This window comes from Anabrus simplex, chromosome 1, assembly GCF_040414725.1.
Source record: "Anabrus simplex isolate iqAnaSimp1 chromosome 1, ASM4041472v1, whole genome shotgun sequence".
Lineage (NCBI taxonomy): Eukaryota > Metazoa > Arthropoda > Insecta > Orthoptera > Tettigoniidae > Anabrus > Anabrus simplex.
In genome coordinates this window covers 738988567-739012980 of record NC_090265.1, presented here as the reverse complement: position 1 = coordinate 739012980, position 24414 = coordinate 738988567, and the positions used below count along the sequence as shown (strand labels likewise).

Genomic DNA, 24414 nt, shown 5'->3' with positions numbered 1-24414 from the left:
AGCAGAAACAGATGTGGCAGACGTGAACACATCTATTCAAGACGGGAATACAATGAAGGAATGCATGTGGAATGGTGATCAGAGCCAATATTTTTTATGAACTAACACCTTCTGCAACACTTTCAAGCAGAGGGGAGAAATCAACAGTTGGTCTGGTACACTCTGTGCCTAGTTCTACGCATAGTTACACAATTGATGAGACTGTGTCCATGAATGGCAAATTAGCGAACAAGCTTTACATTTGTCTGCAGGAAAAGGATGGAAAGTTTGGTCCGCAGGTTGAAAAGAAACTGAGAGCAATGTGTCCATGGAACATCCATGTTGAAGCGAGTAAAAGTGGAAAAATGACTAAAGACCGTATGAAGAACTTCTTTAATCCGGTCCTCGCTGAACATGTTGGTGAGAGAGGTCTATTACTTTGCGATTCCTGGTCAGGACACAAAGACTACAACGTCATTGAAGAATGTTTTCCAAATAAAGATATTACATTAAAGATATTGCCACCAAAGACATCCAAATACTGTCAACCTCTGGATGGATATTTTTTTTAAGGAGTACAAGCTCTATGTCAGATGTCTTGTTGATTTTGTCCGTTTGCAAATAGATACCACGCAGGCCACGTTACATGATCGATCCTTCATCATCCGTCTTCACTCCGTCATCCACAACCAACTATCTGCACCGAGATACAGACCTATGTTAACATACGTATGGCAAAGAGCAGGTTATGATGTGGATGTTCCTCTTGCTTTGTTTGATAATATGATCACCGTGGCATTTGAGTTTGGACTATTGCAATGCGGTACCATTCTAAGTAATGTAGTATGTCTACATGTTGCCCTCGTTAAGTGTGCATACTGTTCCATTCCGCTGTGTTTTAATCACTTCATTGAAACTCCACATTTACACTTCAACGTCGAATAAAGGACAACACAGTATCTTCTGTTGTGACTAGGTCAACACGGTACTGCATGTGTTAAGAGTTCTTGTTGCAAGCACGTGTTCAACCTTTTGCCAGATGATACTGCACCACATCTGTTTCTTGTTACTATAATAGTCCGAAGTGCCTGTTGCATGGTACTTTCTGCTGCGAATTGTGTTTCTGCAATCTTTGTACGCCATAACTTCCAAACAAAGATTGTACACTAATGCGGGGTTTTACAGATAAATGCCCTTGATTGGTAGAAGAACAGACATATCTTCGTGTGTTGAGCGCTCTTCCAGCCGGTTTTAGCCGTTCGAGCTGGGGTACTTCCCTCGTAAGTACTGTATACTCACTTATATGACTAGCACGGCCTCTGAATTGTAACCCCTGAGGTGACATGGGCGTGTGATTTGGCAACCACTTTTTTTTCTATTTGCCTTACGTCGCACCGACACAAATAGGTCTTATGGCGACGATGGGACAGGAAGCGGCCGTGGCCTTAATTAAGGTACAACCCCATCATTTGCCTGGTGTGAAAATGGGAAATCACGGAAAACCATCTTCAGGGCTACCAACAGTGGGGATTCGAACCCACTATCTCCCGGATGCCCCTAACCGCACGGCCATCTCGCCCGGTGGCAATGCTGAATCACATTCATCCTTGTTACTCTCGTTCTCTTACAACTCGCAGAGTAGTGTGTTTGCGAGGCCCACGACCTCTGTTTCTCGTTTTGATTAGTATTAATAGACATTAGAGACACTAGAGAGTAACGCAAACTAATTTGGTTAGTAGGAAGTGTCATCTGGTCCGCTCTTTCAGAATATAGCGAGAATAACATAAATGCTAGGGGTTCTGAGAAGCCGTAACCCTCATGCTTATGCATATCTCATAGCAGAACCGCTCTGTAGCCTAAAATATACGTAGGTAAGTCAATAAATATCTGCAATTTTGCTGTAAATGTCTTTAGGTTGGCTCTATGGCATTGAGTGCTCACCAGCCGCTAGATGTCACCGTTGTCTACGTGTGTGGCAGGTTTCAGCATTATCAGATCAGTACAGCTTGTATTGTTGCGACATAAAGATGGCCGTGCCACACACTGTTTACACCAAGGAGGAACAACGTTCCGTAATTCGTGGTCGGAGGGTGTACCCGGAGCGAAAATTTATAGAAGACTTTCAGAACAATACAGGGACAATGTTTTGCCACAGCGAAGTGTTCACCAGTGAACTGAACAGTTCGAAAGGGGTCGCACGAGCGCGAAGGCCGAGGAAAGATCCGGGCATCCATCTGCAGCCGTAACTGATGCCAATATTGAACAAGTGCGTGATATGATCCTGAATAACAGACGAGTGACTGTTGATGAGGTAGCAAACCATATGCACATTAGCCATGGTTCTGTTGTTCTTCCTTGGTGCAAACAGAGAGCACCGCGACCATCTTTACGTCACAACAGCGCAAGCTGTACTGATCTGATAACGCTGAAGCCTACAGCAGATGTAGACAACGGTGCCATCTAGCGGCTGGTGAGCACACAACGCCACAGAGCCAACCTACAGACAATTAGAGCAAAATTGCAGATACTTATTGACTTGCCCTCGTACTTGTTACTATAGATCATTCCACGTTATGATATCAGCACTGCTCATATGGACCTACAAGGAGTGAACACACACCCTCTTAGATACCCGTAATTCCTAGTGATTAAGGAATATTATAATTCACTTTATATTGTATTATGAAAGAGAGACAAAGGATAAGGCATTTTTTGAGATATTAAAATAACTACTAAACATTGTCTACTTCACCAATAATTGGCAGGGAGGAAGCACAATCGTGGGAACAGCCATTGCTTTCATTTTCCTTCCGAGTTGCTCTGGCACATGTAACACGCTGTGAATCACCAGTTTAAAGTCAACTATTTACTTGTGTATGTTTTAATATCCTCGTACTATACAGCAGTTATTATTGACGCTGTGGTGTGCATCACTTGCACTGATACAGAAATTCGTATGCTTTTTATCTGTGCTTGGTTATGTTATTTAGCTGTTTTTTCTTAAGCGCATTTTATTTTTACCATTCTTTTCGTGGGGCGGTACGACGGCACAGTAGTACCCGGAGTTGGCAAATTTATTAAATGCAATTAATTGCACACCCTCCTCCCTTCCCGATTCTATAAAAATTATCTGTTTATTTTCTCACCCAATTAGCTTTGAATCTCAATACTGAGGTTTTGTATGTGCCGTAGTTTACGATTGTTGCTGTAAAAACCTAAGTAGTCCCCCTCTAAAATAATTTTCAGCTTAGTTTGCTCGCACTTTTATCTTGAAATTAAATGATGCTCTGCGATATGACAACCTTGTTGTTTCCTTGATGTGGAACGACATACAGCCTCAGGAATTTTGCATTCTAATCTATTACCACCTAAATCATGTTCGAAACGTTGAAGAACTCATCGAGAACGTCACGGCGTATTTTAAGAATCTACAATGGTTGAAGAGAACTTCAAGAAATAACATTCTTCTTCGTGGCGCGGTTTTATTGACACCAACAACGAGTGCACAAACAGGCTAACAGATGGCGCTGGACAGCAACACTTGAGTGATGCCGCATGAGACCCGTGTACGGTATAAATGGAGCTGTCGTGGTAGAGGGCGTCAGCTGCGCCTGCAATCGCGACATGTCATGCTTGATCTCCCCACTCCCCCGACCTCAATCCGTGTGATTATTGGTTGTAGAGTTACCTGAAGTCACAAGTCTACCGCGAAGTCAAACGCCTCAGTAGGGATGCTAAAAGTCAACATCCAACGGCATTTGCTCACCATAGCTACGGATATGCTGTACAGTGCTGTTCACAACATTGACTCTTGACTATACAGTAGGTATTGTTGATGAACGACGGCCGACATGTTGAGCATGTGCTATGAAGAACATCGTCTTTGTTACACCTCAGTTGTTATGCTAATCATTGCTTGCGTATCGCCTGAAGCGCCATCAGTTGGTCATTTTGTGTACTTTATTTTGATGTCAAAAAACCCCATGTCATGCCAATCATATGTGTCAATTGTTGTCTCAATACCTCCACTACTCCATGAAGCATTGCCTCGTCAAATGTTAACAGACTTCCGGGTCACACTGTATATACACCCATGTAGAGGGACGATACACACCTATGAAGTAGAGGTCGGAGTTGTCGATGGGCTCAGCTGCTACGGGTCTCCGATCCACCACCTGCACGAGCGACGCGTGCGACCTCTGCTCGTCGCGCTCCTCCGGAGGCGGCGCGGGAGACGGGGACGGCGTCGGGGGCTTCATACCTTCGTCCTCCTCCTCTTCCTCTATGTCGTCTCCTTCATCATCGTTCGTCACGAACTCGCGCTGCTCTTTAGTGGAAGGAGATGACGGACGATCCCGAGGGAATACATCGGGTACTACTTGATCAGCTTCTGGAACAAAAGTGGCAGGCACTCGTTAGTCAGAAAACTACTTTATTCCTTAGAGTAAAAGAAAATCGAACAACAAGGACGAAGCATTTCATTACAAAAATTCAACATCCACTGGGAACAGTTAGCTATTACACCCGCGAAATCCAAACAACCAAGTTAATAATAGAACACTGGGCGATTTTTGCATCACTTGGAATAGAATCGAGGGAATATTAAAAACAAACAGAAATAATGTTGATAGATCTCTAGTGACCGAGCCCTTTCCTGTCCCATCGTCGCCATAAGACCTATCTGTGTCGGTGCGACGTAAAGCCAATAGCAAAAAAAGAAAAAAAACTCTCGCACTGTTAGATCTGGAGAACGAGCGGGATATAGACCAGCGCTGATATTCTGTCTGCAAACACTTCCGAGATTGTAAAAAGAGAATCTTCTGCTGTATGAGCACGGGCTGAATCTTGTTGAAACCACCAACGTGATTTTTCTTCTTCCGTTAAGTGATGGAAGAACGGCATCAAAATGTCATCTTGGTACCTCTCTGCATTTACTGTCGTCTCGGAAAAGATAGGCCCAATTATTCGTCTTGCACTAACAGCACACCAAACATAATGTTCCTATCATAATGAAAAACCAAACCAAACCCATGATACAACAGCCCTGCCTTGGCCTACCAAGCGACCGCTGTTCAGCCCGAAGGCCTGCAGATTACGAGGTGCCGTGTGTTCAGCACGACGAATCGTCTCGGCCGTTATTCTTGTCTTCCTAGACCAAGGTCGCTATCTCACAGTCAGATAGCTCCTCAATTGTAATCACGTAGGCTGAGTGGACCTCGAACCAGCCCTCAGGTACAGGTAAAAATCCCTGACCTGGCCGGGAATCGAACGCGGGGCCTCCGGGTAAGAGGCAGGCACGCTACTCCTACACCACGGGGCCCTCCTATCATAATGAGGGACTTCATAAACCCCATTAGGATTTTCTGCTCACCAATACCGAGAGTTATGACTGTTCACACGACTAAGATGAAACCAGGCCTCATCCAAAAAGAACACAAGTTGTGAGATGAATAAACGATCATTCAATGATGCAAGATACCACTCACAATACCTCACTCTTATGGCCGGATTAGCAGGTTTTAAACAATGGGGCCGTGTAAACCTGTACGGTTTGATGTGTAACAGTTTTATAGCTCTGTATGCAGAAGAAATCGAAACCCTTACTTGTGCTAATTTTGTGAGTCATTTATTTGGTGACCGTTCAAGATTCGCACCAATGTCATCTAGCTTTTCCTCTGTTAAGACTGTTCTTGTGCGCGCATGTTTTTATTGATGACCGAGCCAGCAGTTTCAAATGTCTCTAACGATTGTGAAAAACCGGGCAACTGTCAATGTACCTCCTATCCATTATTTTCCTTAAGACTGATCACGCCTCTCAGCCACGTACAGATATGCAGTCCATCAGAACAATTATTGTCGTGTTCATTTTCATATGCTGATGAGTACAGAAAAATGAACCTTACATACAGTACCTTGTAGCATAGGCCTGCTGCAGAAATGAATGCATGATTCCCTCCTACAGTATAATGCATGTAAGTTTCATTTTCCTGTACACATAGGCATAGGAATATGAACACAAGGGCAATTGTTCTGATGGAGTGCATATCTGTACGTGGCTGAGAGCCATGATCAGTCTTAAGGAAAATAATGGTTAGGAGGTACATTAACAGTTAGCTGGTTTTTCACAATCGTTACAGATTTATTTACAATTACGTGAATCTATGCTCGTGAAGGTGGCACTACCCAGGAAATTGCTGAAGAAATGCATCACGTTCCCATCGAGCCGACTCGTACTTAACATATATTTCACATACGAAAATACGGTGTTGCGGTGATAACTGTCTCGCCATATTAACAGCTGAGATTCAGACTGGTGACCTAAGCTTCCCGGGTCGAACACGTGCAGGCTGATAAGCGCGCCTCCCATACTGCAGCTGCCGTAGCGCAGAGTACATACACCGTGCGCTCGGTCCGAGTTTATATGAGAGACCCTGTACTTGAGAACACTAAATTAGCACATTTCTATTTCTCTCTTTCTCAATTCCTTTCTTACTTTGACTATTCAATTTGTATAAAGAAGGGTTTCACACCTAAGCAACATTAGTAACGAAGTCATAGCCTTTGTGGCAGCTGTGGGAACAATTTAAAATTTAAATAAATTTAGTCCGTAATTAAATCAGAAACACAACTACTGTCCGCCTCTGTGGTGTAGTGCTTAGTGTGATTAGCTGTCACTCTCGGAGGCCCGGGTTCCATTCCCGGCTCTGCCACGAAATTTGAGAAGTGGTACGAGGACTGGAACGGGGTTCACTCAGCCTCGGGAGGTCAACTGAGTAGAGGTGGGTTCAATTCCCACCTCAGTCATCTTGGAAGTGGTTTTCCTTCGTTTTCTAATTCTCCTCCAGGCAAATGCCGGGATGGTACCTAACTTAAGACCACGGTCGCTTCCTTCCATCTTCCTTGTCTATCCCTTCCAATCTTCCCATCCCCACCAAGGCCCTTGTTCAGCATAGCAGGTGAGGCCACCTGGGCGAGGTACTGGTCATCCTCCGCAGTTGTATCCCCGACCCAGTGTCTCACGCTCCAGGACACTGCCCTTGAGGCGATAGAAGTGGGATCCCTCGCTGAATCCGAGGAAAAAAACCCGGAGGGTAAGCAGATTGAGAAAGAAAGAGAAAGAACACAACTACTAAAAGTAAATAGAATATTAGTGTTGATTGACTAAATCATAAAATTAGCAATATTACGGTATTGAGTATAAGATGATGTACTACTTTGTCTAGATATGTCATGCCTATACACAGATTTACTACCAAGTAACACGGAATAATTAAGTCCCAGTCGTATAGAAATAGTTCTGCACACAAAGGACCCATAACACCTGTAGTTAAACTTGCCTTTAGGATAACTAAGAGAGGCTTTCCTCCTTATATTAAATTAAATTAATCAGCTGCATCTCACATAACCATTTTGTTAAAAATAAAAGTTATTTTTCGCAGGAACACCAAAGTTCATCCACAGCAAAAATTTCACCTGTTTTCTTAAAATCAACTTTTAGCCCATACGCGTTTCTTGCCCGGAGCTCCTCCATTGCATTTGATTGCCTGTAATAGCCTACCTCTAATTCCATAATCCCCTAGTACGATAAATATGTATCTTCATGCTATCTTCTAGATCTAAGGAAGTAACATAAATGACTATTCCTCACAGAGCATTTTTACATAACTTGACACATACTGAAAATCTGGTCCTGACAGCCCCTCTGGCTTCCATTAAACTTGTAGTTATAAAAAATGAAATTGTCTCACCTGTTCCGAAGCGGTTGAAGTCTTTGTAATACCGCGGATTTGAAGGCCCAACAGCGAAGCGGGACCCTTCGCCTGTGTACTCGGGGAAATGGTAACTGAACCGTTCAAGGGCCTGTTGTCGTTCAGGGGCCTGCTGTTCTTGGATAAGGCGCTCCAGTTCCTCCATTACCTCCTCCTGGGTCACCTCTGGAACATACGGAAAAAGATGTCATCATCAATGCACAGAAGACATCATCATCTCTGAAATTAACACAGCGTCTTGTGCGTCCAGTTTAGGCTAAATGTATATTTTTTTCTTTTGGGCCAAAATAAAGTAGTTAACCCTCAAGCACACGCGCCAGATCTTAGGACGCAGACACACGCGTGTGGGTGCTTTCCACCCCACATATCAGTGTATTGTAAAACATGATTTACTGTATTAACTGGAGATTTTTAGATGGATTATGTAAGAATGACTATTTCTGCGCGATCCAGCCAGAAAGGTACAACAGCGGGGAGAGCACAGAAAATTTATTTGTACATTTCACTAGGAAATAAAATGACCTGGGATGGATTCCACCCCATATGCGTGTGTTTAAGGGTTAAAGATTTTCACGTTTTATATAAAACTAGCAAAACCCGACAGACGTTGTCCTGCCTGTGTATATTTATTTACCTCAGCATATATAAAAATGGGTGATCTGTATGAAATCTCACACCCACTTTCCCACATACTCATTCCATAGTCTCGTTTTAATTCCCAATCACCCTCCAGTCAGTATACAGATTTCTATTGCAACTACTCGCAGACAGAAAAAGCAAGCAAGATATTGTCTAATATGAATAGTTATGCTACAATTATAAACTGCAGTTAAACTTATCAAACACTTGATTCTACTTACGGTGCTAATACTACATTCAATTGCTCACACACATCGACCCGTACACAACAAAACGTTCTTCAAGGAGTACAAGATGTGCACTCGTCATGGCCTCTAGGGACATAGGCCCTACCTAGGTGATTACTCTTAAATGGAGTTTCATAACTGATCTGGGAGCCATTTTTGCGTTCACGTTGTTCATCTCAGCGACCCAGAAAACTATGGATAGATTAATAATTCACCCCCCTTTCAACCCCACCCCTAGGGGTGCTATTCGGGATGAACTTGACTTAAACAACATGTTTAGTGTCATAGTTCATCTCAGTGATCCCGAAAACTATGGATACGACACCAATATCGGTCGTTTTCGATACTTTTAAATTTTACCCTCTCCCCTTGGTCTGGGAGGGGTGTCCTGCCCTCACGCTATTTGATAAAAGCAGAAATAAGTTTTAAGGAACACATCATAATCTTCACATACTGTTGGGTAGGCAACCCGCTGATCGGACTTGTCTTGCGGTTTGCTTATCTTCCCCTATTTCATTTTTTTTACCCCTTAGTGCCAAACTATCAATCACATTTCGTTCAAACCACTTCATAATCCTTCTCAGATGTAATAAGAATAAACTGTGAACATTTTAGCGAAATCGGTCCAGTAGTTTTTGAGTCTATTAGCTTCAAACATAACAACATCCAATTTTATATATATAGATTAGCATTTGTACCCCTTCTTCGCACGGGAATTTACAGTTTCCTTTAGGAACTTATGCGAAGTAGGATGGCTGTATTCACACGTTTAATGCGACATGTTAAAATTATATTTTCCTACGACAGCCCGGGGCAGTAACGAAAATATGATGAAGCTGAACAAATTCGAGAGACACTGAGGAAGATTTCCGGATTTATAGTACGGTACAGTTTCTGGCCTGAAGTTGTGCGAAATTAACAGTGGTACTCAGATTGCATATTGTATCTATGACCACTTGCGTGGCGCTCTGACATTGATGATACTCCCTTAATATCTGACCTACCGAAAAGAGTAAAATGGTTCTTTAGTCTTTGCCGTTACCTACCATGAAGTGACATGCACGACATGCCCCACGGGCCTTGGCCTAAAAATCCTATTTTCATAACCATCTGTTGTAGGGGAAAAAGACCGGAGCTGGCGCAGGGGCTACTGTGCAAGTTGGCCGCTATGCATAGGCTCTTATGGAGAAAGCTGGCCCATGGGAGACATAGGAGTTAAGGAGACGGCCTAGGGGCGGTTGCGCAAGATGGCGACTATACACAGGCTCTTATGGAGAAAGCTTGACCCAGAGGCTAATGCGCAAGATGGCAGCTATACATAGGCTCTTATGGAGAAAGCTGGCCCATGGGAGACATAGGAGTTAAGGAGACGGCCTAGGGGCGGTTGCGCAAGATGGCGACTATACACAGGCTCTTATGGAGAAAGCTTGACCCAGAGGCTAATGTGCAAGATGGCAACTACACATAGGTTCTTATGGAGAAAGGTGGCCCAGGGGAGACATAGGACTTAAGGAGACGGCCTAGGGACGATTGCGCAAGATGGCAGCTACGTACGACTTCCTAGAGCTAGGGCCTCTGAGGCGAGATGGTTGCTATATATTGGTTATATGAGATTAACTTTAAGGAGATGGACCAGGAGCTAATGGCGATACATTGTTCTTATAGGCCTAACTCTACAGATCTGCCTCAGGGGCTCACAACGTGTAACGTATGACCTATTAGTTTGATCAGCCTGAGATTCGAGAACTGAGGCAAGGGCTACTATGCAAGATGGCTGCTAAACTGTTTTCGTTTAGACTTAACTATAGGGTCGCCTCAGGGGCTCATAACACAGATAGGTTTTATGGTGACGATGGGAGAGGAAACGGCTAGGAGTGGGAAGGAAGCGGTAAAAATGGTAATCCACGAAAAACCATCATAAGGGCTGCCGACAGTGGGGTTCGAACCCCAAGCTGATAGCTACGTGACCCAAACCGCGCAGCTACTTACTCCGTGAAGGCGAGATGAGGTGGATTGAATCAGGAATGATTGCATAGTAAATCGAATTGATGGAGGAGAATGAGTTCCTGAAATTTGACGAGAAGAGGCGACAGAGTGATAGGACACATCTTAAAGACACCCAGGACCTGTTTAGTTAGTTTTTGAGCGAAGTGTAGGCGGCAAGAACGGTAGGGGTGGATCAAGGTATGAATATGACAAGCAGATTATAGTAATCGTTGCGTAGAAATTAAAAGTTTAGCATAGGATAGGGTGGCGTGGAGCGCTGCATCAGTCTATGGACTGATGACAAATGCATTAATATATTACCAACCTCAGAACAATTATGTCTATGAATTATTACAATGATTACAATTTGAATAGGTAGAACATGTTTTAGGCACTGTACATCTTTTATCTGTCTAGAATTTTATTCTAGGTGCCTGAAACAGTACACGTTGTACCTATTCTCTAGCACCTAGTAAACTCAAAATTTTGATTGGAACTACTCCTGGGTGTCTTAAGATGTGCCCTATCATTCTGTCTCTTCTTATGGTCAAATTTCTCCAAATCGGTCTCCTCTCACTACTTCGATTCATATCTCTTCATTCGTGATTCAACTCTACCCATCTCACCTTCAGCATTATTCTGTAACACCACATTTCGAACGCTTATATTCGCCTTCTTTCTGAGCTAGTTATCGTCCGTGTTTTACTTCCGTACAATGCCACGCCCCAGACGAAAGATTTCACCTTTTTAATTCTTATATCAATGTTGGAAATGGGCAAATTACTTTTCTCCTCCTTGTGCTAGTCTGCATTTATGTCCTCCCCTACCCGTGTAACAATATTCACGTACCTCCTTTAAGACTCCATTTTCTTATCTAATATTTTCTGTATCACCCGACTTTGTTCGACTGCACTTCATTGAATGTGTTGAATGTTGTACATTACTGTCATATGTAACGTACCGTGGGTCAGTCTCACCCCGACATTATTATTCAGACATAACAGAGTCCACTGTTCTAAAAATAGGTGCTAAAATTAGTGTTGGAGTTAGAGAGAACAGTGGAATCAATTTGTTCTATGATTCTTTCATCCCAGAACAGAAAAGCGATTAAAGCTTTACCCTACAAATAGACATCTTGAAATCTAATCAGTGACTATGGACTCGATTAGTTTCGCGGTCTCACAATATTGACAAGTGGAAGCGAAGCAATCTGTAACGAACATTAGTCCTAGTAATCGGTAATCAGACCGACAGATTTAATTATCTGATAAATTTTATGGGCTGACTGATCCTTTCCACGAAGATCCAACAAATAAAGAGCAGTGGCGCCACAGTTTTCTTCCTCTTTTAATTAAAGGATAGGAAGTTTCCCATCCCGCAACCGAAGATTTAACCGTCAATATTGTGCCCATTTCTTTCATATTCAATCTACTGAGAATCACCATACGTCTAGACTACGCCGCTCATGCTGTTTGATGTCTGTTTCCACAATATGACTGCTCTAAAACTAGTTTTGAACTTCAGAAGGCAGTGGAATACCATGCTGAAGGGGATTTGATCGATGAAACAGGCATTGCTTTACTCGTAACAATGTTCATGGCCATCATTTTGAAACAGTTAACAATTGAAAAATCAAAAAAGGACCCATTTTTATAGCTGAGATGTATCTGTACCAAATGACAGCTCAATATGACCAGTAGTTACGGAGTGAAGGAGTCAGGAAGAAAGAGACACAATCTTATTTTAAGTTATTACGTCACTTTTTGCAAACCGTGAAAATCCACAGCGGAAAAAAAGACATTGTTTTTCAGTAAAAGAACATGACAGGAGAGATTAGGAACTTCGGGGGGGGGGGGGAGAGTGTTACTGAAGTTGATAGTTGTAAGTACTTAGGTGTTACTATTAGAAAAGACTTAAACTGGTCAGAGCAAGTGGAAAATGTAGTTAAGAAATCCTGGAAATCGTTATTTTATTATGCGGAATCTCAAGAAAGCTGATCCTGTTTCCAAAAGAATAGCTTATACATGTTTGGCAAGACCTATTCTCGAATATGGGTCTGCGTGCTGGGATCCGTACAGGGTGGGTTTATTAAGTTCTCTAGAAAAAGTTCTAAGAAGAGCGATGCGTTTCATAAACCGGAAATAGGAGGAGTATAATTAACTGGGAAAGTCTTGAATCTAGAAGACCTAGAGCATGCCTGTATGGTCTTTATAAGAGCTATACGGTAAGGGTTGCCTGGAGTAGTATTAGGAATAGATTAGAACCTCTCTCGTGTTTATCGAGAAATTATCACAAGCATAAAATTAGGGCCAGAAACCAGCATACGGATATGGGCAAGTTTACCTTCGTAAACAGGACCATATGGGATTGGAATAAATTGCCTGAAGCAGTCTTTGATAGATTCCCTTCCGGTATCAAATCGTTTAAGAAGATCATTAGTGTTAGTGTAAAGTAAAAGATGTAAATGTTGGACACTGAATTTGTGATTTTCTGCTGGAATATTCTAATTCCATGGAATTGCTATTGTACTCATGTTGTTGTTGTGTAGTTATGTTTTAACTTTATTATCACTTGTAATGATAAGCCAGTAGAAAGCTCAACCTATAGTATTGTAAGCCGTAGTGTTAAGCACTGGAAATACTTAAGTTGTGTGTGAATTTGTGTATGATGATGCTGGATTTAGAATTTTAAGCTAGTAGTATTTCTTTTAAAATTTGCTTTCCATGCAATTGCTTGTAGTAGTAGTAGTAGTAGTAGTAGTAGTAGTAGTAGTAGTAGTAGTAGTAGTAGCCGTTGTGTAATTGTTTCAACTTTTCTTTTTTATCACACTACTGTAAGTGACCATTGCCACCGGGATATTTCCCAATAGCGATATATTTGTTAATAATAATACAAAATAAATAAATAGTTTCACAAAATTGGACTATACAATTCACCGCTGATCCGTGATCCCAAACGTTAAATACATCAGCCTCTTGTTGGTAGATTTACCAGGACTAAAAGAACTCCTGAAGGAGAAACCTCCGGCACCTTGACGTCTCCGGAAACCGTAAAAGTAGTTAGTGGGGCGCAAAATGAATAACATTACTATATTTAGAATTTAATGAGCTGAGAACATTTTAAGCAAGCCTCGCATCTTCACACTTCCATTTGACAGAAAACAACTTGACGAACGAAATCGAATTCAATGGGGCTTAAAATAAATAAAGTAGAACTGGCTGAGTCAGCAAAGAGGATGCATCTTGAGGTGTTATGAGTTAATGATATTCTGGTAAGGGGAGATAATGAGGTAGAGATAGGAGATAAGGTATTCCTAACAGGCGTTCAAAAAGGTAAATGCATAGTGTGGGGTAAGACTGTTCATCAATATGCACGCAACACAGTTTCTACTATGCACGTAAATGAGCGAATGTTATGGCTATATTAGGCAGTTAGAGGAATTAGGACGAGAATTGTCTCAGTCTATTCACCATGTGAAGTTGCAGATGAGGATGAAATTGACAAATTTCATGAAGCATTGAGTGGCATCTTAGTCAGGGTCAATAGCAAGGATAGGATAGTGCTAATGGGCGATTTCAATGCAAAAATTGGAAATAGAATTGAAGGATATGAAAATGTCCTGGATAAATGTGGGGAAGATACGGAAGCTAACAGGAACGGGAAGCGTTTACTGGACTTCTGTGCTAATATGCTTTAGGCTACGAATACATTCTTCAAGCATACACATAGGAGGGTCGGGGTACCAGATCCTTAATAGTCTATATCTTAACCGACTTTGAAATCAGGAAATCTGTTAGGAATATGTGGATTTTCCGGGGATTTTTCGATGATACAGAACACTATCTGATCTACAGTGAATTGAGAATCTCCAAGCCTGGGATACAGAAAGTAGAATCTGTCTGTAGGCGGATAAGGGTGCAAAATCTTCAAGTCGAGAATTTTTTTCTTTTTTTGCTAGTGGCTTTACGTCGCACCGACACAGATAGGTCTTATGGCGACGATTGAACAGGAAAGAGCTAGGAGTGGGAAGGAAGCGGCCGTGGCCTTAATTAAGGTACAGCCTGGTGTGAAAATGGGGAACCACGTAAAACCATCTCCAGGGCTGCCGACAGTTGGGTTCGAACCCACTATCTCCCGAATACTGGACACTGAGCGCGATTAAGCGACTGCAGCTATCGAGCTCGGTGAGACGAGAAAATTAGATAGAAGTATATGGATATAATTAATGAAAAGTTCCAAACAATGGACGGTAAGGCGGTTCGAGATATAGAAAGAGAATGCGTGGCATACAGGGATGCGATGTGTAAAGATAAAAAGCGAACATCTTGGTGGGATGATGAAGTGAGAGCAGCTTGTAAACGTAAAAAGGCGGTGTATCTTCAAATTAGGACTGATGCAGATAGGGAATTGTACGTGGATGAAAGAAACAGAGAGAAACAAATAACTATTGAATCCAAGAAGAATATTTTGGTAATATCCTGGAAAGGCCTAGTCAAGCGGCAGGGAAACCTTATGAATGGAGGTTAAAAAGGAAATGAGGTGCTTTGGGTAAATTATGTGAACTCATAATAGATCCCAGGGAATCACTGGACAGGTGGGAGGAATATTTTGAAAATTATCTCAAAGTGAATTTTTTTTGTGATGACCTGGCGAACAACCAAGCTCACAATCATGTTGGTGAAATTACGCTTGAGGAAGTGGAAAGGATGCTAAATAAACTCCGTTGTTATAAATCAGCAGGAATAGATTAAAATAGACCTGAAATGGTTAAATATAGTGGGAAAGAAGGGATAAAATCACTTTATAGAGTAATAAGATTAGTATGGAGTCTTAGTTAGGAACCTCCTGATTGGATGAAAGCAGTAATTGCACCTATCTATAATCAAGGGAAGAAATGATATGGCGTATGGCTTTTACTGCCGGGAGTGTCCGAGGACAAGATCGGCTCGCAAGATGCAGGTCTTTTGATTTGACTCCCATAGGCGACCTGCGCATCATGATGAGGATGAAATGATGATGAAGCCCCCGTGCCAGCGAAATCAACCAATTATGGTTAAAATTCCCGACCATGCCGGGAATCGAACCCGGGACCCTTGTGACCGAAGGCCAGCACGCTAACCATTTAGCCATGGAGCCGGACATCAAGGGAAGAGGAAGTATTTCAACACTCATCGAGGTATTTCATTGATAAGTATACCAGGTAAGGTGTTCACCGGAACTTTGGAAGGGAGAGTGCGATGATCAGTAGTTGAGCGTAAGTTGGATGAAAACCAGTACGATTTCAGATCGCAGAGGAGCTGCCAGGATCAGATTTCCAACATTCGCCAGGTAACTGAAGAATGCTGAGAGAGGAATATATTATTAAAAGAAATCCAAGGCATATTATGTTCGCAATTGGCTGAGGTGAGAATTGATGCTAAAATGAGTTCTTAGCCCAAGATCCTTACAGGGATCTTAGACTGTCACCTTTGTTGGTCATAGTTTACATGGTTCATCTACTGAAATGTATGAAGTGGCAGGAAGGGATACAGTTATATGGAAATGTAATACGTGGTTTGGTCTATGCCGGCGACTTGGTTTAAAGGGCAGATTGTGCCGAAAACCTGCAGTGTAATGTCTTAGCCATTTAAAGACTATAGTGATGTCCATAGGTAAGAAAGAATCCGAAGAGAATTGAGTTGGTAATATAATAATGGTAATATAGTAAGTGAGAATGAGTCAAGATGCAGCAAAACTAATGCAATGAGTTCGCAGTTGCGATCAACAGTATGCATTAAGAAGGAGGGTTCCCGGAATGAGGAGATAAAGGCTAAAAATATGAATGAACTCAATTGAATAAGTTGTACGCATAAACCGGCTTCAATGGTAGGTTCATGCGAGGCGAATGGAGGAGGATAGGCTACGTAGGAGAATAATGGGCTCTGATGTGGAAGGTAAGAGAAGTAGAGGGAGACAAAGACGATGATGATTAAAAGATAAAAGGTATAGAACTAAACGAAGCCACAGATCTAATTACATACAGAGGATGGTGGCGACGTTTAATACATTCACAGAGGTTTGAAGACCGAACGCTGAAAGGCATAACAGTGAACAATGAAGATTTGTGCGTGTATGTATTTTCAAGTTTAATGTTTAAAAACAGAACATAGTCATGTGTGAATGTCCTGGAACTCCGCCCTGCTGTTTAGACGTTATGTCATGTCTAGAGGAAATACAGCACTCGCTTCAATGAAGGCGGCCACTTTTTTCACACAACATTAAAGTAATTGACTTCCTCGACGGTCGGTGGGGGTGATGTGACGGAAGTTGAGAAGGCATTAACACGTTTTATATAACTCCGTAAAGGCAGTGTCGTGTGGCCATTGACGTTCGGAGGTCAAAGAGCTGCGGGCGTGGTTTGTCTACAAGCAAATCACCCAGGAGTAGGGTGACCAACTCAAATAAGGACAGAATAAGGAGGACTTTTCATTAAAATGGAGGACAAATGGAATTTTAATTTTTAAATACAAAGTTCAGTATTACATATCTTATAATTGTTATGTCGTTGCAGAGATGCTGAAATTGTAGCTATGTTATGCTGATACCTATCAACTGTACCCACTTTCGACAGCGAAGTTGAATTATTTTCTTGTTATAAATAATTGTAAAATTCTCCACACGGAATGTTTTCAAAGTTGTACCTCGCTGTTATAATATCCTTAACCAACTCGGTCAGCAAACTGTTTCTTTTTTCTGACCACTGTGTATTAATCAGGGAAAACAGTCTTGCCACGATTGCATTGCAACCTGGAATAGCGAAATAAAACTGCTAAATTTTAAGTAGCTCACTAAATGTTTCAATGCCGGGGCTATATTTGAAAACTTCACACCACTGCTTATCTACTGTCGTATGTTTGTCAATTTCAGAACTCCTAGTGTAATTCTGAACATTGTGAAACTGGTCAAAAAGTTTAGAATCGCGTATCTCCACACCTTTAGATTGCAAATACTCGAGACAAGGAAGAACGTCTTCGACGTAATGTCTTTCATACTATGAAGCTTCATCCATTAGAAACACTTAAATTCTTCCGCCATAGGGTACCTCTACTTAATGGATACTGAATGCACATTTCATAAAAACTCAACATGTTCTACAAATGCAACGTATTCTCTTTCGAAGCCATTTTCAGTGAGGGATTTCAGAAACTGATTGACTTTAAGAGGCATACGTTTATTTTCCATCCTACCATAAAATCTTACGTCGATGAATACCCATCTTAGTTCATCTGAAAGCCAAGGGAGGGAGGGAGAACATGAATGGAATGGTTCACTAGCGATTGTATTGCAAAATTTCATCACTGACGAAATCAGAGCGCATGCGCATAGGATAACCAAGTGAGTAAATGATGTATTCTGTTAGGGGTATCCAGAATATGAACTGAGATAAAGGAAGTTCAACAAAAATAGCTTTGCAACAGAGAAAACTATAGGAAGCTGAATAACTAAGAACACAAAGAGCCGGACAGGACAAGCATTACAAAAGGAGGAAATGTCCAGAAAATGCCGGTCCCAGGAAGTAATATAACTGGAGAGTTCTGCCGCCACCACCGCCACCGGCCCTCCGCAGAGGCCTCCTCATCCTCCTTCTCCTCACGCTCTTGGAAGAGGCCTGGCTAAGCGCGCTGGCTAAGAGCGCGACCCTAACCTCACATCCGCCATCTTGGAGGGGCTTGACCTAACTTTTTGTGCGTAAGAGAGCTAGCCTAACCTCATGGAGGGGCCTAAACTCAGCTTTACAGCTGGATGCCCTTCCTGACGCCTAAGAGCGCGAACCTAACCTTACATTCGCTATCATGGAGGGGCTTAACCTAACTTTTTATGCGTAAGAGAGCTAGCCTAACTTCACGGAAGGGAATAACCTCAGATTTATGGCCGGATGCCCTTCCCGACGCCAATTGCACAACATGGTGGCTGTACATGACTCCTTAAGAGACGCCTCAAGCGTGCTTGCGCAAGATGAAGGTCGCAAGATGGCTGCTATAGATAGGCTCTTGTGAGACGCCTTAAGGGCGCTTGCGCAAGATGGCTGCTGCTCTTTTTAGACGCCTTAAGAGTGCTTGCACAAGATGGCTGCTGCTCTTATCAGACACCCAAGGGATGCTTGCGCAAGATGGCGGTTACAAAATGGCGGCTATACACGGCTCCTTATGAGACTGCTTAAGGGCGCTTGCACAAGATGGCTGCTGCTCTTATCAAGAATGCTGGCTTAGAGTATAACGTGCCGTGCTAGAAACAATGGTTCGATTTATTAAATACGGAGCTTAAATGCAAAATGTTAAATATCTCGAAAACGGTGCGTCGTAGAGCAAAACGGACAAAAATTTCCCGCCTAATACGTAGGTTCGCAGTATCAGGAACATGATGGCATCAGAAAAAGTAGTCTAATGATGAGATCAACGGTTCGGTTCCTACTTAGGCCCTTTGGCATTGACAGCTATCTAATGCTACAAGATGGCGGCTATACATAGCTTCTTATGAGACTGCTTACGGGTGCTTGCTCAAGATGGCTGCTGCATTTATGAGACTCCCTAGGGATGCTTGCGCAAGATGGCGGCTATCTAATTCTACAAGATGGCGGCTATACATAGCTTCTTATGAGACGGCTTAAGGGCGCTTGCACAAGATGGCAGCTATACATAGGCTCTTGTGAGACACCCTAGGGATGCTTGCGCAATATGGCGGCTATAAACAGCTCCTTATGAGATGGCCTAGGGGTGCTTGCACAAGATGGCTGCTGCTCTTATGAGACTCCCTAGGGACGCTTGCGCAAGATGGTGGCTATCTAATTCTTCAAGATGTGGACTGTATACAGCTCCGTATGAGACGGGCTAGGCGTGCTCGCACAAGATGGCTGCTGCTCTTATGAGACGCCCCAGGGATGCTTGCGCAAGATGGCGGCTGCTCTTATGAAGAAAGCTAGCTTATAGGCTACAGCGCAAGATGGCGACCGCTGTTATGCATGCGGTAGAGGGCAATTTGAAATTCCACGTGCTCTTTTGACAGCGGTCAACTTCAATCAACAAAGCATCGCGCTGTTATCTTTAGCTATTACCTTTGAAATGTGGATACGGACAATTTAAAAAATTCCACGTGTTTTTTGACAGCTGCCATCTTTAATTAACAGAGCACCGTGCTGCCATCTTTAGGTACGTGGTAGCGGGCAATTTGAAAAATTCCACGTGTTTTTTTGACAGCGGCCACCTTTAATCGACGGAGCATCATGCTGCCATCCTTAGCTAGTACCTTTGAAATTTAGTGGCAGGCAATTTGAAAAAATAAATTCTACATGCTTTTGATAGCTGTCGACCCCCATCCTTAAACAACAACGCATCGTGCTATCTTTACGGCACTAAACTTCATCTTGGTGGAGGGTAATTTAAAAAATTCCACGTGCTTTTTTGAGAGCTCCCATCTTTAATCAACAGAGCATCGTGCTGCTATGTTTACAGGACTAAACCTCATACCTCTGAAATGTGATAGCGGGTAATTTGAAAAACTCTACGTGCTTTCTTGACAGCTGTCATCTTTAAACAATGGCGGCTATACATAGGCTGTTAAGGCCTCATCCTCCTCCTCCTCCTCCTCCTCCTCCTCTGTCAAGGCATGACTTTATATCTCTATCGAACAAGTTTAAACCTGCATCGCGAAGGCAAGAGTGTACAGCGATAACATCATTGTGCATGTTTAGACTTGAGGATTACAAAAGAAGTGATTAAAACATAACAAGACTAGAATCAAACAATGTATTCGATGTCGTTAACTTCAGCATGCGTTCAGAACATTGTTTGATGTGTTCAGATCACTAAATAAGTGATCAAGACTAGAATCGAACACTGTACTCGATACAACATGTGTTCAGAACATGCCAGGGAATACCTTTCTTCTAAGAAGATCAGATCACAAAAGAAGTGATTGAAACATAACAAGACTAGAATCGACCACTGTACTCGATGTCTGTAACTTCAACATGTGATCAGAACATTGATTAATACACGATACACGATGATGTTACTTACAACATGTGTTCAGAACATGTCAGGGGATACCTTTGTTCTAAGAAGATGCATTCGAACAGAGGTAAAAATAATAAGACTAGAATTCTGAACAGATTGTGCAAGATAGCGGATGTTATAACGTCCTCCTCCTCTTCCCGCTCGGTTAAGGCATAGCTTTATCGAACATACAACGCGATCTTATGCATAAGGCGGTGCACAGAATGCGTAGCGAACTTACTCGGTAAACGATAATATGAATACAACAAAAGTACAACTTAAAATTATTTGCCTTCTATCATTTGTCTTGTGCGAAAATAAAAAACTACAGAAGAAACCATACTGCGTAGCCAACTCACTCGGTAAACGATAATCTCATTTAGTTACAATAGAAAAAACATAGATTCAACCCCTGTTCTCTGATCGCAAACACGGAAAGTAAAATTAAACAGAACGCTTAGTGCTATAAGAAATACATCGGTTACATTTAAGCCCCTAGCAGTCGAACAAGTTATCGCATAAACATGTAACATGACATATCTCTTCGGAAACATATTATTTCAATCTGTTTGCATGGGTTACAAGCATGTAGCTTGTGCAGGAGAGGACTACTATGCAAGATGATTGTAAAATGTTGACCCGAAAAAGTCGTGCTACACACATGATAGGGAATGGAACTCAGGGGTTACGTCTTATCAGAAGGGCAAAAGGATGAAAGGACTTTTCCTCTACCTCCTCCTCCTGACCACGTCTTCCTCTTCGTCCTCCTCCCCCCGCCTAGGGCTAATGGGGTAAAGGGCTAAAGGGCTAATGGGCAAAAGAGCTCCTCCACCGCCTCACCAAGCCCTCCTCCTCCTGGAAGGAGTTAGCTGAAGTTGGTACATTTTTAACAGCAACAACACCCTCAATGATTGTTATCAGCAAGAACGCTTCTACTTTGTTAAGTGTGGCAAAATCTCTATTGGTAAATGGTTTTGTGTTCAGAACCGAAGAAATTCATACCACACATAACAGGGAATGGAACCCAGGGGTCACGTCTTATCAGAATTACCTAATAGAGGATAAAATCCCCGACCTATTAGTGGTGCAATGAGTTGCGTTTTCCTAACAGAAATCAGTATCTGCTTGATAGTTTTTAGTTTTTGGAACACTGAACTTTTGAAGATGGCAGTCTCATAAAGAACCGTTGTTTCTAGCGCGGCAAATTACACTCTAAGGTAGCTTTCTTGATAAGAGCAGCAGCCATCTTGTGCAAGCGCTCTTAAGCAGTCTCATAAGGAGCCGTGTATAACCGCCATTTTGTAACCGCCATCTTGCGCAAGCATCCATAGGGAGTCTGATAAGAGCAGCAGCCATCTTGTGCAACCACCCTTAAGCCGTCTCAAAAGAGCAGCAGCCACCTTGCGCAAGCGCCCTTAAGGAGTCTCATAAGGAGCTGTGTATAGCCGCCATCTTGTGTCAACCATCTTGCGCAAGCACCCTTAAGGAGTCTCATAAGGAGTCATGTATAGCCGCCATCTTGTGCAGTTTCCGTTGGGAAGGGCATCCGGCCGTAAAACTGAGGTTAGGCCCCTCGATGAGGTTAGGCTAGCTCTCTTACACATAAAAAGTTAGGTTAAGCCCCTCCAAGATGGCGGATGTGAGGTTAGGGTCGCGCTCTTAGCCAGCGTGAGGAGGAGGCCTCTTCCGAAAGCCTGTAGAGGAGGTGGTGTAGGCCTCTCCCGAGAGCGCGAGGAGGAGGAGGAGGCCTCTGCGGAGGGCCGGTGGCGGTGGTGACGGCAGAACTCTCCAGTTATACTACTCCAGGAGCTATGCACGTCTTCAGTGCCTTTGAGCAAAGTTCTACGAATTAATTACGCACTTCTTAATAGCTCTGAGTCCTTGGTCTCGCGTTATATCTTCGAGTGCGTGGAGGCCGGTTTACGCGATCAGTTTTGTCTACGGAATTCATTCGCAACTTTGCCTTAGTCTTTTTATTTCGAGTGCCCACCTGTTTGTACCAGCGCATGTCTGCTTAGGGTGACCAACCGTCCCACAGTTGTTTCGTTTTCTGTCTGAACGAATTTTGGTGTTATTGCCATCAGTTCGAATGCTTCAACTGAGCACCATTGCTATCAGTATGATCCTTGAAAGTGTTTTTTTTTTTTTTTTTTTTTTTGCTAGTTGCTTTGCGTCGCACCGACACAGATAGGTCTTATGATGACGATGGGACAGGAAAGGCCTAGGAATGGGAAGGAAGCGGCCATGGCCTTAATTAAGGTACAGCTTGGTGTGAAAATGGGGAAACCACGGAAAACCATCTTCAGGGCTGCCGACAGTGGGTTTCGAATCCACTATCTCCCGAATGCGAGCTTACAGCTGCGCGCTCCTAACCGCACGGCCAACTCGCCCGATGATCCTTGAAAGTAAAAAGAAACACCTTTGGAGAAGCGTTTCGGATCTACCTTGCGAATTCCGTGTTACCGTTAGTCCGTGGCCATTCTGTAGCACGAAGCGTATCAACTTTTTATTGCTGTTTTCGGCGTGTACCTGAGAGTCCCACGACGAAAACTATGTCCCTTTACTCATATGTTTCCGAGAAATGCCGACGAGTTGGAAAGGTCTTTGGTTTCGCACTGGCGGGGAAAAATGATCTGGCTGAGAGGTGGTACTCACCTCCGGTCAGAGAAGATGGGGTGAGATAGGGGGTCCAACTTAAGCACATCAACATAGACGTGTTGCATCAACTGGTGTTTTTCTTTAAGTTTTGTGATTTTTGAAATGGTTTCGGCGTCGGTGAGTGATGACTGAACTTCTACTTAGTCACAAAAAAAGAAAGCCATCGTTTAAACCCGAAAAGGCAGAAGGGAAAAATAAAAGCATATGTGCATATAATGCAAAGTGGGAAACGTATCTCTTGATCGCAGTACAGTAATGTCCACGAGATATTTTGTAAACTTGGAAAGAAGACGTTCAGTATTCAAACCACAGACTGGAAAAGAAATTGTACAGTTACGATGAGTGAAATGTATGTTTCTATGTGTTTGCTTCAGTAACAGTACTCTTGATAAAACGAAAGAGGGAAAGTGGCAAGACACAATGCTTTAGAAAATGATAACATTTTTGTAGTTTTAAAATTAATCCTAAAAATGTAGCTATCCCTCCAAATCGTGGAATAACGTGGTTTTTTACTATATTTCTCCTCAATCCTTTCTTCAACAGTTGGTCACCCATGGCTGCTGCTTCTAATTTATGAGTAAGATATTCAGATTTCACTGTTGTACAACAAAGTCTGTCTGAAAATAGACCGGTTTAAAGATAGTTTCGACCAAGAACACCCTTCTTTCTTACAGAATACCGCAGATGGCAACTGCGAGTTTAGTGTACCTCCATTAATCTCTCTTACTACATCACCATCCTGAAAGCACACACATCCTACATATTTGAAATAATCTGCCGGTTCCAGTTTCGTATTCCCTGAGTAATATTCCATAGTCTTGGGTTCCTTCCCAGATGATATCACTTTAGACTTGGAAATGCTAATTATCGTAACACGCTCTCTGCGCCTCTTCTCTCCGAGTCTAACAAGCTTGTGTCTTGACCGTCCTAGCACAGCAGTCTGGAAACTCGGCTCTTCAGGTTCGAAACTCAGAGTCCGTTTTCATCTCAGTTTAATTATATATTATTATTATTAACAAATACATCGCAATTGGCAATGGTTGCTTACAGTAGTGTAATAATAAAGTAAAGTTAATACATAATTTCCCAACAACAATCACTACTGTACAACAACAGGAGTACAAC

The 24414-nt window shown here is 42.6% G+C and overlaps 1 protein-coding gene across 2 annotated transcripts in view; it reads right to left on the bottom strand.

Annotated features, from left to right (window-relative positions):
• LOC136857456 (neural proliferation differentiation and control protein 1) overlaps nt 1-24414 on the bottom strand; it is a 711810-nt gene that overhangs the window by 378148 nt on the left and 309248 nt on the right. Inside the window, exons 2-3 of one of the 2 annotated variants that reach the window (XM_067136126.2) lie at nt 7728-7913; nt 4094-4369 (exon numbers count right to left, since the gene is read on the bottom strand). In XM_067136126.2, coding sequence (XP_066992227.2) covers nt 4094-4369; nt 7728-7913 — 462 coding nt within the window. The remainder of the gene's footprint in view (nt 1-4093; nt 4370-7727; nt 7914-24414) is intronic. The other variant, XM_067136127.2, reaches the window with a different exon arrangement.